Source organism: Megascapheus bottae, chromosome 6 (assembly GCF_031878675.1).
Source record: "Megascapheus bottae isolate mThoBot1 chromosome 6, mThoBot2.hap1, whole genome shotgun sequence".
NCBI lineage: Eukaryota > Metazoa > Chordata > Mammalia > Rodentia > Geomyidae > Megascapheus > Megascapheus bottae.
Window position 1 is genome coordinate 10,609,617 of NC_143514.1, and position 16,153 is coordinate 10,625,769.

General features: G+C 36.5%; 1 protein-coding gene across 1 annotated transcript in view; it reads right to left on the reverse strand.

Moving 5' to 3' along the window:
* Dpyd (dihydropyrimidine dehydrogenase) overlaps positions 1-16,153 on the reverse strand; it is an 800,444-nt gene that overhangs the window by 610,057 nt on the left and 174,234 nt on the right. The window contains exon 4 of the mRNA XM_090333954.1: positions 7,486-7,573. Within this exon, the coding sequence (XP_090190080.1) occupies positions 7,486-7,573 (88 nt within the window). The remainder of the gene's footprint in view (positions 1-7,485; positions 7,574-16,153) is intronic.

The following is a 16,153-nucleotide window of genomic DNA, read 5'->3' on the forward strand; positions in this document are numbered from 1 at the left end:
GGGATGGTTGTTAACAGATGCATTTACTCCTGTACCAACATTGGCAATGTTTTGATTAGAGTAGTTTTCAGGGCAACTTAAGTATCTAGTGTGGAAAATACTTTTTCTTTTGTTTCCTTTTTCTATATACATTTCAGTTACTACCTCAAAACTTCCCTACAAACATCTGGCCTCCTAAAAATTAATATATACCACTTACTCATTCTCAAATATTTATTGCATTCTTCCATGTAAATTGAGAACTCAACATTTTCTATAACTTTTCTAGTGAAAAAAGTTAAGGGCTCGGAGTTTGGCCTAGTGGTAAAGTGCTTGCCTAGCATGCATAAAGACACGGGTTCGATTCCTTGGTACCACATACTTAGAAAAAGCCAGAAGTGATGTTGTGACTCAAGTGGTAGAGTTCTAGCCTTGAGAAAAATCCAAGGACAGTCCTCAGGCCCTGAGCTTAAGCCCAGGACTGGCAAAAAAGTTAAAATTATGTGTAAAATATTTTATAAAATTCATCATCAATTAGTCCCAGAGTAGGTTCAAGGACCAAAGATAAGAAGACAGCATGTAGGCCAGTGGAATCAATTGGATGGTACAGCTCCTGCCTCAGAAGTAAGTGTAAATCCTTTCTAAAGGAAAAATGCATGCTGGAACTGGAGACATCACTCTTATAGTAGAGCACTAGCCAGGAGTGAAGAAAAATGGAAAAAAATGCCTTCACCTGAATCCACACTGAGCTTTCCCCAACAAAGTGTCCAAGACATACCAGGAATCTCAGCCCTGTGTGAGTAAAGTTCCTATATACTACATATCCTATAATCAGACCCACCTCTGAATAATAAAATCTTAGAGCATGCAACTAAATACTTTTGCATAATTTGAGAAGTGATACCTTAAGAGTGGTGTACAAAAACTGTCACGTTAGCAGTACTAAAATAACTCTTAGTAATGAAAATGTCTATTTTCATAGACTTTGTTTTATATTGTAAGCTTATAAAAAATTCAATAAAATACTTCAAATTTAAAATAAAGAAAATAGTCTAGAATGTTAAGTCCCCAAAGCAAAGACATGAATGTTTGAAAGATAACCTGGGAGAGCTGAGATTTGTTGTTGTTGTTGTTGTTGAGGGGCTTAAGCTCAGGGCCTGAGCATTGTCTTTGGACTTTTCTCTTGGCTAGAGCTCTACCCTTAAGCCAAAGCACTACTTCCAGCTTTTTTTCTATGTATGTGGTGCCAAAAAATCAAACCTGGGTCTTTGTGCATGCTAGGCAAGCACTCTACCACTAGGCCAAACTCCGGGCCCCATTCTCCTGGATTGGAAGAATCAACATCATGAAAATGAAAATCTTACCAAGGGCTATCCCTTGGCAAGATATTCAAGGTATTCAATGCAATACCCATCAATATCCTAATGTCATTCTTTAAAGAAATAGAAGAGGCAATCCAAAATTTCATATGGAATAATAAAAGACCCCATATAGCAAAAACAGCAGAAAGAACAGTGCAGGAGGAATTTCAATACCAAACTTTAGACTCTATTACAGAGCTATAATTAGCAAAACAGCTTGGTACTGGCACAAGAACAGGCCTGAAGACCAATGGAATAGAACTGAAGACCTAGATATTAAATCACAGACCTATGGCCACCTAATCTTTGACAAGGGAGCCAAAAATATAGAATGGAAGAAAGATAGCCTCTTCAACAAGTTGTGCTGGCAGAACTGGTTAAGCACATAACAGAAAACTAAAGTTGGATCCTTCTTTGTCATCCTGTACTAGAATTAACTGCAAATGGATCAAAGACCTGGAGGTAAAAGCTGACACACTAACAACTTTACAAGAAGGAATAGGAAATACATTAGACCTCCGTGGCACAGGTCGAAACTTTCTTAATAAGGATCAAGAATCACAACAAATCAGAGAAAGGCTTGATAAATGGGACTGCATTAAACTGCAGAGCTTTTGTATGACAAAGGACATAGCTAGTAAACTAATTAGAAACAAAAATGGCCTATAAACACATGAAGAAATGCTCAACATCTCTGGTCATAAAAGAGATGCAAATCAAAACAACTCTAAGATTCCACCTCACTCCAGATAGAATGGCCAGGATCAAGAAAACTAATAACAACAGATGCTGGAGGGGATGTGGCCAGTGGGGATCACTACTACACTGTTGATGGGAGTGCAAACTTGTTCAACCACTATGGAAAGCAGTATGGCAGTGCCTCAAAAGGCTAAATATAGAGCTCCCCTATGACCCAGCAATTCTACTATGTGGCATTTACCCAACCATCCAGAAACTAGGGCATACTAAATTTACTAGCACAACAATGTTCATTGCAGCACTATTCACCATAGCAAAGATATGGAACCAACCTAGATGTCCCTCAGTTGATGAGTGGATCAACAAGATGTGGTATTTGTACACAATGGAATTCTATGCTGCTGTTAGAAAAAAAACGACATAGACCCATTTGTTAGGAAATGGAAAGACTTAGAAAAAAATCATATTAAGTGAAGTAAGCCAGACTCAAAGTAACTTAGGCTCAATGGTTTTCCTCATTTGTCATAATCAGTAAAAACCTTGGGCTCTCCTAGCAGAGATTTGCAATAGAGCAAAACCTTGATACATAAGGCCGTATAGTATGAAGCTAATTGAAAGGACCTCCAGGATATAGAAACAAAAGCCATATAATGAATGATTGTTGTCCTTAATATACTATGTTATCTCTCATCTCTTTTGCTGTCCCTTGGTTATATCATATTGTTACAGTATCTCACTTTGTTATCTGATATGTTGGATATATTTGTATTTGGTTATTTGAAATTGGATAGGGAAGTGGGGAAAACAAGATGAGGGGTGGGGGTGGGGGAGAGGGTAATGGGGACAAAGACATGTGAAAGGGTATCAATGTATGTGAATTAATGCACCTTCTATCTGGCAAATATCATGTAACCCTTTTATTAATTACAATAAAAATATTTTTTAAAAAGAATGCTAAATAAAAAATTATCATTTCAAAAAATAAAGGAAGATAACCTGGGTATCACAAAGAAGAAAGTAAGATAATATAAAATATCAAATAAGAGTTCCATGAAACAAAACAGGGAGAAGCAGTGAGAAATTCCCCCACATGCTGAAATATATCAACCCATATGTAAATCTACTGAATAGACTGAGATCATGGTTTGAAGCCTCGCAAGACAATCCTGAGAAACTCTTATCTCCAATTACCAACTTAAAGAGGGGGGTGTGGGGGAGAGGAGAGAGAGACAGAGACAGAGACAGAGAAAGAGAAGAGAGAGAGATAGAAGTGGAGATATGGCTCAAATGGTAGAGTGGTAGCCTTGAGCACAAAAACCATGAGTTCATGTGCCAGTAAAACACAAAATAAAATGAATAAATAAATGTATAATAATAAATTGAATTGAAAGCTCTTTAGAACAGTTCTCTCCATAAACCTCAGATAACACATACTGTCTCTGTCCACCTCTCAAGAACACCAAGGCCTAAGAGAAATCACAGAAATAGTGCCAATCATGTGATTTAAAAATGGTAACCATGAACCTTATCATTTCAGTACATGTTGAAAAAAAAACAGAATTAATTTCTACCAGGCATTTTCCTTGGAAACAGGAAGAAGAAAGCATAACAAGGGTTTCTCGTCCTTGCCAATGACTTCCTGAGAATAATGCTCCCTATCACACAGACCCATAACATACCAGAAATGGGCCAATAGGCCCATGAGTACAGTTACTGATATAAGCCACAAAGCATATTCATCTCCTCAAGGAACAGCTTTATATTGTCTAGAGTTCATAGATGGTACTTAAGTTTTGTTGTCTTCAAGTACCCTGTCCTAACACATAGGTAAGGTTCTGTCAGTAATCTTGAGATCAAGAGATGTACTCATAATTGTACACCTTCTAAAAATATAGGTATATATAACAAAGGAAAATGGAAACTTCTCTACATTTTGCCTTATGTATCTAAAGTATTTATATATATGGTTAATTATGTGTGACAAATGATACAATTTGAAACATACATTTCTACTTTGATTGTCCAATGTCTCATAACAGGAAACAGCCCAGTCATTTTACACAATAAATTAGATATTTGGACATTAATTATAGGCATCGAAGGACAGTTAATATTTTGGGGTGAGGGCCAATATAACTACATCTATATTTTTTGGAAAATGATTCTGAAAATGATCAGCACTTTAGGATGAACCATTTTGTCATTGAAATAGAAATGCAAATCCAAAGGGAAGATGTATAAAATTTATTGATTCACTTCTGCCTGTCTGCCTTATGACACTTACAATGTGCATACCCATATATACAGTATTTGTTCTCATACATGCTAAGGTCACTTTTTAAAAATGTAAATATTTCTTCCAATAGTAAGCCAATCAGTTTTAATGGTTAGACTTTCTCTGATTCCAAGTTAACCTTCAGTACAGATCTCTAACACAGAAAATGTTTTTACTTTATTTTTCAGTCATTTTGGTAGATTTTTCCCCTAATATGAATCATTGAACTTTGCCAAGGATCAAAGCCAAACAAATTTCAGGATATAATTTCTAGACAAATATGCAAAAAATAGAAAAATATGTTAATTAATAGAGAAATATGCTAATAGATATCACTGTTCTAATTAAATTAATAGGTTTTAAACAATCCCACACCATTCCTGTTTAACATAAGGGAAAATGAAATTGAATACTTTTTCAGAAAACAGACTTTTTGTTCCACACAGAGTAGTCTCTTCAAGGGAAAGCTATGAAGTCATGTAACCTTGGTATTCACAGTTTGATGAATCAGAAACCCTTCACTTCCAATTGAGAGATACAATTGTCAACAACAGCCTTCACAAAGAAAACAGAGAAAAGCTGACTGAGGAGATACAATAGCATTGAGTGTCCCTTTGGAAACTAGACCTGTAATCCAGTTTGTAAGAAAATAAAGAATGGAAGTATTGGCCTAAAACTCCACTGAATCACAGAAACCTCACACAATACAGACACACTTTGCTCAGAGAAGCACCAGGCTCCTTGAGTCAGGTGATTCAATTACCCTTTCAACCTAGAAAGAAGCCCCTCCTGATCTGAGACCCACTAGCAGAACAAGGTGGCGTGACCTTTAATGGACCGAGCCAATACATATCTAAAACAAAACAGGCTTCAAAGGACGAGAACCATTGACCTTTTATGATTGCTACAGTGACCCTTGAACAAAACACTACTTAAAATCGGCCCTAAAAGAAGATTATACTCTCACTTCAGTATACATATGGAAATCTGTTTAAATAAAGTCCAAAGTACAGTGCTCCATTATGTAGAAGAAAATATAGACAAATCCATCAAATGGGAAGAGGTTTCCCTAAAAGAGAGATGATACTGATGTCATTTAGAGAGCTTATAAACTTTTCCAAAAATATGATTATCAAAATTCTTTTCACTTCTTCCTATACATTTGTATAGATCATGAATCAGGAGAATGTCCACCAATGAGACTAAAAAGTTAGGTATCTAGAAAATTTATTAAGCATGATCTCCTAGGACGACTTATATTTTCTCAGGACCCATGTCAAATTCGCAGTCTGCTTTAAGCAGTTTCAAGTTTAAATACTAGATATTTGCTTCTCTCCATTTCTGGTGGGATCATTATTAAACAAATCATAAGCATATGACTTGTTTAATACATATATGTTCATATGTACATATATGCATATTAACTTATTTCCCATAACTTGCTGTTTTTACTCATAGAACCTATAATGGTGAACAGTTGAGATAATATAAACAATCTGCTTCTTATTCATCTTTCAAATTACAGAAATTAATGTTGGGTTCATCTTCTAAATATAATACAAGCAGAAAGCAATGGTGATTTCCTATAGCCTATACAGAATGAAGCCTCAACTATGAAACATGTAATGCAAATATCTTCACAAACTTCACAAATAATCTTCACAAATAGAATTTACTTTTAGTCAGTCTAGCCTATACTATTATATTTGCCCAAACAAATCATGTATTTGCCCATATATACATTTCTGTCCTTTCAAATGCTGAATAATTTTCTGTATTACATAGAGTATGGCACTGATTACATTGAAATCTAACAATTAAGATAGTTTATTGAAACATATACCTATTTTACTATTGACCAGGACCTTCTTGAAGATAATCAGTGCTGTGTATGGCAAATAGTATGCATATAACCAATATTATCAGCAATAAAATAATCACTTCTATGGCATTTACTATATTAAGTAAAAAGGGAAACTAATTATTCCATATTTAGAATACATTGGTTTAGCATTCTCATAGACAAGGGTGACTCTGTGTACAGAACTATGTAAAATAGATGCTACATCTTCTTCATAAGAGAAAAATTTAAAAGTAAACAATTTCCCATGGGTTTATAAAAAGAAATATGTCTAAAAGTTTGACCCAGGTTTTAACTCTTACTAAATTTTACCATTAAGAATAATATCATGCCTCTAAATCTAATCAATAACTGAAACTTTTCAAAAACTCAAAGCCTCATAAATTTCCCTGTATATTTCCTACTAAACTATTTGTTCAGGAAATTGATATATTAAGAAATCATCATTCTATCTGAGAAAGGATTTGCCTATGAAAGATTTCAGATATTTCCAAACATGAATGCTAACACTTTTGAGATAAGAATTCTTCTCTATAAACGATGGAAAACATTATTCAGGAATGAAGATTCTTGCTCCAAAGCATCCAATGTGGTTTTTTTTGCAAAGATAATAAATGCTATTAATTACTGTCAATTATTAAATTAACTGACTATTCTCATAATGAATAAAAATGGGACTAAACCTTCCAGTCATTCAAAAAAAAACTTAAGGTGAAATTCTCTTTATCACTACCTTATGAATATAACTGTAACCTCTCTACAAATCACCCTGATAATCAAATAAAATACAAACATTCTCTTTATCCTATTATAGTCCTCAAAGCCTGATTTCTATCTTTTCAGGAGCTTTCACTTTATCAGCCTCAAAAATTTCTTCAAATCTTAAGCAAATTAACTGAATCTTAGTAAACAATTATCCCCTTCATGTACCAGCATGACAAATTTAAAACTAATATTTTGAAAACTGAAATTTTTTTGGTCATCAATGGCAATGCCAATCTTGTGCAAGCTTAAGCTGGAATGAATCTAGACAATGAATGGCTTATATAAAAAAAAGAAACAATTGTCACCTAAACTATTTAGAAGACATTGAGGCTATTAAATATGCATTTTCACAATAATAATTCACAAGTTGGAAATTTTTCATTTACAAAGGTGGCACATTTTCAAATGCTCATAAAGGTTACAGTTTTTAATATTTTTAACCAAATATACAAAGAAAAGCTTTGTGCTTTAAGTATAGGTAATAATTAGACATCAAGGCCAATACTGTTATTCACTCCTATTTGAAGCAAGAAATCTAAGTTTACCTTATTTGCAATACTTGTGATGAATGATTTCACGTCAAGATGTGTGGGACAGCTCTTTTGACAAGGGGCATCTGCACATTTCAGGCACCTAAGAAAGAAAATTGCTGGGTTAAGATGACTGGAAAATAATTGATGCATTCATCTCTATTTTTTTAATATATGCCCCTTTGGGATTGAAGACCAATAGGCAAAAATAAAATTATAGCATTTTAGATACAATTATTTATGTAAAAATTACAAAGCATCCATTTTGCCTTTTGCTTACCATAAACAGCATCTCTAATAGCCAATTTTCTCAGAGTTCCTTCTAGATTTAAAGAAAACCATCCTCCAGCAATATCATTCACATGTATTTTTTTTTTACTAGATCAGTCTGACAATGAGTATAGAATGATGTATTTTATGATGAGAGCTACGTGTCTTGGGGACCACAATTATACATATGCCAAGGTGATAAATGTTTTATTTTTGCCATTTACTGTCTTTTGTTCTTCTTTTCTTTCCTCTCTTCCTCCCTCCTTCCTTTCCTCCTCAAATTTTTCTGACATATTCCCCACCTTTGTACATGTGCAAAACGACTTGACCCTAAGCTCATTGCCTCACAGTATAGCTTTCGTTCAGGAACAAAGCACCATATTGCCCCAGCTGCCTTGCCTCCAGCTGAAGAGTAAGGAATCCAGTAAGGTCATAACCCTTTCTAGTGGCAACCAGTATCCAATCACATGTCAACCAGGGGCTTAGAGACGCAGACCCAGAGCCCAGTGCATAGAATTTTTCTGCAGGAATTCTTGAAATAGACACAATAACTACAGAATCCCTCTGCCTTCATTCTACAAAAGCTGTTTTCTAACTCACAAGTCCCTGCTTTCCAATCTCATCTCAGCTCCTTCCCATGGAACTGAGCAGACAGGTCTAAGTTCTCACCTAAGAACTAAAAGAAACCTGGTAAATGTCACAGATTTCCACTGAATAGACCCTGAGGAGTCTCAGTGAATTTTTTTTTGGCCTGAAGAGTTTGTTACACATGGGTAGAACCATATTGTGAGAATCGCAAGGCTATAATTATTCCTGTAAGACAACTGTCATTACATCCTTCAGGACATCCTCTAGTAGTTCATGCTCATCTATTCATTTACTCAAATGTTAAATATTTAGAGATCTATTATATTATCGTTTCCAGGGTACCACCTAAGTCTTCATGTGGTAGGAGCTTGATCCTTGTGAGATAGTCTTGACTGATGATGTGAAACCTTTAAAAGACAGGGCCAAGTAGGAGACAATGAGATCATTGTGGATTCTGGTCTCAGAAGGAGTTGATTATAAGTTCAGAACTGGACTCTTGTAAGTTCTTAAAGAGAACTGGTATGGGGTCAGTGGTAGAGTGCTTGGCTAGCATGCACAAATCCCTGGGTTCTATTCCTTGGTAGAGCATACACAGAAAGAACTAGAAGTGGTGCTGTGTGTGGCTCAAATGGTAGAGCTCTAGCTTTGAGAAAGGTCAAGCACAATACCCAGGCCCTGAGTTCAAGTCCCATGACTGGCAGAGAGAAAGACAGAGAGACAGACGACAGACAGAGACACAGATCACAGATATATATATATATATATATATATATATATATATATAGAGAGAGAGAGAGAGAGAGAGAGAGAGAGAGACAGAGAGACAGAGAGACAGAGAGAGAGACAGAGAGAGAGACAGAGAGAGAGAGACAGAGAGAGAGAGTCAGAGAGAGAGAGAGACAGAGAGAGACAGAGACAGAGAGACAGAGAGACAGAGAGAGACAGAGAGACAGAGAGAGACAGAGAGAAACTAATATGAAAAAGTAAGCCTGGCTCTTTCTTCTCTGGCTTTATTTTCTCCTCCCACTCTCTCCTTTTATCATATCATGCATTGTAAGACCCTAACAGAAACCCAAGCAGCACCCTGCCATTGGCACGTTCAAGATCTAAAACTGTGAGATAATATACTTTAAATAACTTTATTTTTAACCTATTACCCATCCTTAGTAACTGGCTAGAGTAACTCAAAAGAAGAATGATATATTTTGCTGTTTTGTCAGACTGTGGGACATAAGAATAGAGAAGTGAATATAGAATATAGAAGTACAACAGTACTTCATTTCTGTTTCCATGGATCTTGAGCTTGGGAGAAGAGAAAAGCATATAAATAGAATTGTAATTTTCTATATTCTTTTTTGTTTTTTCTCCAGTCCTGGGGCTTGAACTCTGGGCCTGGGCACTGTCCTTGGGCTTTCTCAAGGCTAGCACTCTACCACTTGAGCCACAGCTTCACTTTTGGCTTTTTCTGTGTATGTGGTACTGAGGAATGGAACCTAGGGCTTGGTACATGCTAGATAGTGTTCAATATTCTTGATTAGAGAAGTACAAAATGCCACGGGAGCACAGAGAAGGAAGGAAACACAGGTTGAAAGAAATAATTCTTAAACTGAAGCAGGTAGAACAAGTGGATGTTACATAAGCAAATGAAACTGGGCGTGGGATTGTAGCTACAGTAAAGGGCCCAAGAACAGAAACAGCATGCTGGGCACTGGTGGTGGCTCATGCCTGCAATCCTAGCTGCTTGGGTAGTTAAGAATAGATTTGTAGTTTGTGGCCAGCCCAGGCTGGGCACAATAGAATGTCCCTGCTATCCCAGACTATGTGGCAAACTGGGAATGGGAGGACCAGAGCTTAAGGGAAGCCTGAGCAGGAAAGCCCATGAAAGTAGACATAGTGGTATTCAACTGGACATTAAAGAAGCCTTCGGTACATGGGTCACTTAACAGCCACATGCCTTGACCTTGGGAAAAAAAGGCATTTGCTTAAAAATAGCCATATAAACATGAGGCTGGAGACATGGCTCAGTAGTAGAGCACAGACCTAGCAAGCAGAAAGTACTAAGTTGAAACCCAGTGTCACAAAAATAACCACAGAAATAGTCAGAACTTGTAAAGAAAGAAACATGACAGGGTAGGTGAAAACTGTCTAACTTATCAATGTATGTGGAGAAATCACATGACTGTCACATGTGTTACAGGCCAGATTTCTCCAGGAATATCACTGAGAATGATTCTGATATGACTCAGTGACAAAGGTTATTAGCATGCTCATTTTCTACTCACTTCCACATGTAAAGACATTGGTTCATTTCCTTCAAGAAAACAATAGCTGTCCCATTGTCATTTTTTTCTGGTGTCCTCTTCATTGTTTGAACCAATTCCTCAGAACCTAATTAATATCTTGTTTTCAGATCTGATCTCTTTTCTCTGGTTTGGCCCTTAACCTTCTCTCTAAATTAAATTTTATACAATGAATACTGAAGGCTTTTCATAGTCAATTGTCCAATCTGAAATGTAGTCATTAAACTTTTCCCCTGTCATTTCTCTAAATGCCATTGTTAAGAGTCATATCTATCATTTATTAGAATTTATATCAAATCATTTGTGTGATTTGTTGTTCCTCAAACCCTGTTACTGAGCTTAAAGATTTTTTTCTAAGAAAAAGAATATAAAATATTGCTTGTTAGTTCTTTCATGGAGAAATAAGGGAATGTTTTGTGTCATTGCCATATGGAATATTATGTAGAGTATTAACACTATTTTAAGAAAAGTTCCTATTGTGTCCTGTGAAAAATATAGTGAATCATATTGTGCTATCTTAAATATTTTGTTATCTATTAGGTCATCCGAACAACTAAAAAGGAATAAAGACATATATAGCACATGTTGTATATGTATATATATACAAATATATGCATTTATGCATAAAGGCATATGTATACACACCTATACATTACTGCATACATTCATGTTTCATACACACATGTAGATAAAGAGATGTGTAACATCATATAGATTCTGATTATCACTAATGAATTCACAAGTCTGTCTTTTTTAACACTCACTTGAATAATAGGCAATTAAATTAAAACTACAATGTCAGCAGGTATAAATGCACAAAATTAATATTCAGTGTATATCCTCTTTTCTTCCAGAGAAAATGTGAAATTCAACATAAACAGATTCACTTAACAGCACAGACAATGTAAGGATTTTTAGTTGTGATTATTAAGCCTCTTTACCAAATAATTCTCCTTTTATTATTGAGCTAGTTCACAAATAACAGCTGTTGGAAATGTCAGATGTTAATGAGGCAGGGCAATGCAAACCTGAATTGTAGCATTCTTTTTTTTCTCCATTGGTGCCATGAATATGCCAGAATGGGCAGACTCTGATAATAATACCATCTTGCAATTCTCTAAGCACTCTGCAGACTAAAGTGCATCAGGCTGCCATTAATCCCACTTATCACTCTGACAGCTCAGTAATTACACTACTGCTATAGCCAGGTAGTCCTAATAAAATACCAACCACTGTACTGGAATGCATACTGGTGAGATGTTTTATTAAACTTAGGGGGGGTTGATCATCAACTGACATTATTGTTGACCTATTTTTCTATTTGACAATAAATTATCCTTTGACCACACCATAATAGATATTACAGAGTGCATTTACTGTACCAAATCAGAAAGGTACTGCATTACAATGATGTAGGCAAATGGTGCAAATAAAATAGCAGAAATGCATGTCAGAATGTTATTACCTAAATTGCTTTAAATGATTGATACTGTGAGAAATCACAGACACAGTACTTAGGGGAATATGTCAACAATTATTGTAAACCACAGATCTCCATAAATGTTCCCTTTGATGTAATGTTCAAACTACACTTGTTTTTACAAAACTTCCCACATTTGGATCCCCTTTTATATTTAAAAGTTGTCTACTTATAAAGCAGTTTAGTTCTCCATACATTAGAAGAAGCAAGAGTTAATGCCGATAAATCATGGTTTAGTGTTTTTAATCCCCAGTTAATTATATTTAAAGAAAGAAGAGTATATTAGATTATCTTAAAAGCATTGGCAAACTCTTCTCATTTCCATATTCTAAAGAGAGCATAACAATGGAATTCATTAAAAACACATTGTTAATGTTTCATAATTCAACACCAACCATAAAGGTATATGAAAACTTTGGCAGTAGTACTTAAGGAACAAAAGATGTAAAAGATATATTTATCTATGATATTCCTCTAGGAAAAGTGACACACACATCAAATGACACTGGACAGCTCTACTTTATATTATAGCACCAGAAAATATGTTAAGTAATGAAATCACCATTTTATTCCTCCAAAATCTGAGAACAGGTGCCTGCTTCTTCTACATATAAGCAAACCAGGCAGCTTGAACTGTAACCTATGCTTGTTAAAGTATTTTTTAGTTCATGAGTTTAAGTGACTTAATTAATTCCTCATAACGCGCGCGCACACACACACACATGCACACACACACCCTTAAATATAAACTTTAAATTTACGTTATTGTTTTGGTTTTATTAGAGTCAAGACTCTTTCATCACACTATAAATAAACTATATTGGCTTATATTTCCTATTTCTATTTTAGAATTAAGTGAGTCTGTATTTATACTAGTAGTTAAAATAAGCCAGGGACTGGTAGTTCATACATGTAATTCTACTCAGCAGGCCAACGTCTATGGATCCCTGCTAAAAGTGAGCCATGGCAGGGAAGTCCATGAGAGATTCTGCTCTCCAACTAATCATCAGAAAATGGAAATGGCACTGTGGCACAAAGGTAGAGACAATGCCCAGTCCAGAGTGCAAGCTCCACTTGTAACAAAAAAAAAGTTAAAAATTTAATATTTGTATTGTCATTCTTCATCTTCAGATTTTTGATACTCTATGACATCATTTAGAAGCATTACCTATGTGAGAAGATATAAATGGTAGGGACCTAGTTTATGCATTATCAGTGTAGGCAAGTGGTAATCTAGTAACATCTCTCACTGAAGTGCAACACTGTTGCTAAAGACCGGGAAGACTCACAGCTTTTGTGTCACTTAACCAGGCTGTGACATAATCAAATGAACTAAACATCAAGAAAAGCAATTGTCTTAAAAGAAAAACAAAGGCTGGGAGTTTGGCCTAATGGTAGAGTGCTTGCCTAGTATACACCAGGCCTGGATTTGATTCCTCGGTTCCACATACACAGAAAAAGCCAGTAGTGTGACATAGAAGGATCCAACTTTAGCCTTCTGAAGAAGCCTAACCAGTTTTGCCAGCACCACTTGTTGAAGAGGCTGTCTTTCTTCCATTCTATTTTTTTGGCACCCTTATCAAAGGTTAGGTGGCCTTAGGTCTGTGGGTTGATTTGTGGGTGTTCAGTTCAATTCCATTGATCTTCAGGCCTGTCCTTGTGCCAGTACCAAGCTGTTTTAGTTACCCTGGCTCTGTAATAGAGTCTCAGGATTGGTACCCTGCACCAGGATTAAGTCCAAATGGATAAAATACCTCAAGGCAAAAGCAGACTGCCTAAAAACTTTACAAGAAGGAATAGGAGATACACTAGGCCTCCTTGGCACAGGTCGAAACTTTCTTAATAAGGACCCAGAAACACAACAAATTAAAGAAAGTATGGACAAACGGAACTGCATTAAACTTCAGAGCTTCTGTATGCTAAAAGACATGGCTAGCAAGTTAAATAGAAAGCCCATAGAGTGGTAGAAGATCTTCATTAACTATACAACAGACAAAGGCCTCATATCTAAAATATATCTACAGCTCAAAAAATTGAATCTCTCCATAAGAAACCTTGAAAGAAACAACCATTCTATTAAAGATAGGTCAAAGACATAAAGAGAGACTCCTCTGAAGAAGTAAGAATGGCCTATAGACACATGAAGAAATGCTCAACATCAAAACAACTCTAAGATTCCACCTCACTCCAATTAGAATGGCCAGGATCAAGAAATCTAATAACAGGGGCCAGGAGTTTGGCCTAGCGGTTAAAGTGCTTGCCTAGCATGCACGAAGACCCGGGTTCGATTCCTTGGTACCACATACATAGAAAAAAGCCGGAAGTGGTGCTGAGGCTCAAGTGGTAGAGCTCTAGCCTTGAGAAAGTCCAAGGACAGTGCTCAGGCCCTGAGCTTAAGCCCAGGACTGGCAAAAAAAAAAAAGAAAGAAAGAAATCTAATAACAACAGATGCTGGCGGGGATGTGGCCAGGAGGGATCACTACTACACTGTTGGTGGGAGTGCAAACTTGTTCAACCACTATGGAAAGCAGTATGGCAGTTCCTCAAAAGACTAAACCTAGAGCTCCCCTATGACCCAGCAATTCCACTACTAGGCATTTACCCAATCATCCAGAAACAAGGGCATACTAAATCCACTAGCACAACAATGTTCATTGCAGCACTATTTACCATAGCAAATATATGGAACCAACCCAAATGTCCCTTAGTAGATGATTGGATCATGCACATGTGTTATTTATACACAATGGAATTCTATGCTGCCATCAGAAAGAATGTCCTTACCCCATTTGTAAGGAAATGGAAAGACTTACAAACCTAGGCTGTCCTAGCAGAGGATTACAATATCTCAAACACTGGATACATAAGGCCATATAGGATGAGGCCAAATTAATGGACCTGAAGGACATGGAAACAAGAACTTAATTATGAGTGACTTCATGCACTATGTTTTTTTTCCTCTTCTCTTGTGTTGCCTTTTGGTTAATCTCATATTTTTACATTATCTGACATTTTTACCATATATATATTATATATATGATTATTTGAAATAGGAGGTAAAAAAGATTAGGGGTATGAGGTAGGGGAGGGAAATGGGGACAAAAATATGAGAAGGGGTATCAATGTGTGAGAAATAAATGCACCTTCTATCTGGCAAATGTAACTGTGACCCTTCTATGCATTTGAGCTCTGGCTCAAATGGTAGAGTGCTAGCCTTGACAAATCCCAAGGACAGTACCCTGGCCTTGAGTTCAAGCCTCAGGACTGGTTTTTTTAAAAAAAGGGATGGGGGCCTGGAGTTTGGCCTAGTGGTAGAGTGCTTGCCTAGCATGCACAAAGGCCCGGGTTCGATTCCTCAGTACCACATACATAGAAAAAAAAAAAAGCCAGAATGGTGCTGAGGCTCAAGTGGTAGAGCTCTAGTCTTGAGAAAGTCCAAGGACAGTGCTCAGGCCCTGAGCTCAAGCCCAGGATTGGCAAAAAAAGGGGGGGGAGGGGAATGGACTAATTTCAGATTCTGACCCAGTAAATAGGCAAAACTCATCTTCAGCTTCCAATAATTTTCTGGCTTTGTATACTACTTTTCTTCTCTCAATATTCCAGTAACAATCCCTCCCAGAACTTGATGCTGCTTATCTCATTAAACCACACAGTCCTAGTGTTTTCAGACCATTTGGAACTATTTTGTTTTGTGGGGAGGGTCATTTGGCTTGAACTCTGGGCTTAGGCACTTTCTCTAAGCTCATAGGCTCAAGGCTACCACCCTACCCAAGGCTTGGGTGTTGTCCATAAACTCTTCAGTTCAAGGATACCATGCTACCCTTGAGCCACAGTCCTACTTCCCATTTTCTAGTGATTAATTGGAGATAAGTGTCTCATATCTTTATAGTGCCTGGGATGGCTTTGAACCTCCATTCTCAGATCTCAGCCTCCTGAGAAGGATTACAGGTGTGAGCCACCATGCCCGGCTGGACCAATTTTGAATATTCTTTTTTTTAAATTTATTATTGTTTAATACGTAGGTGCTCAAAGGGGTTTCATTTCT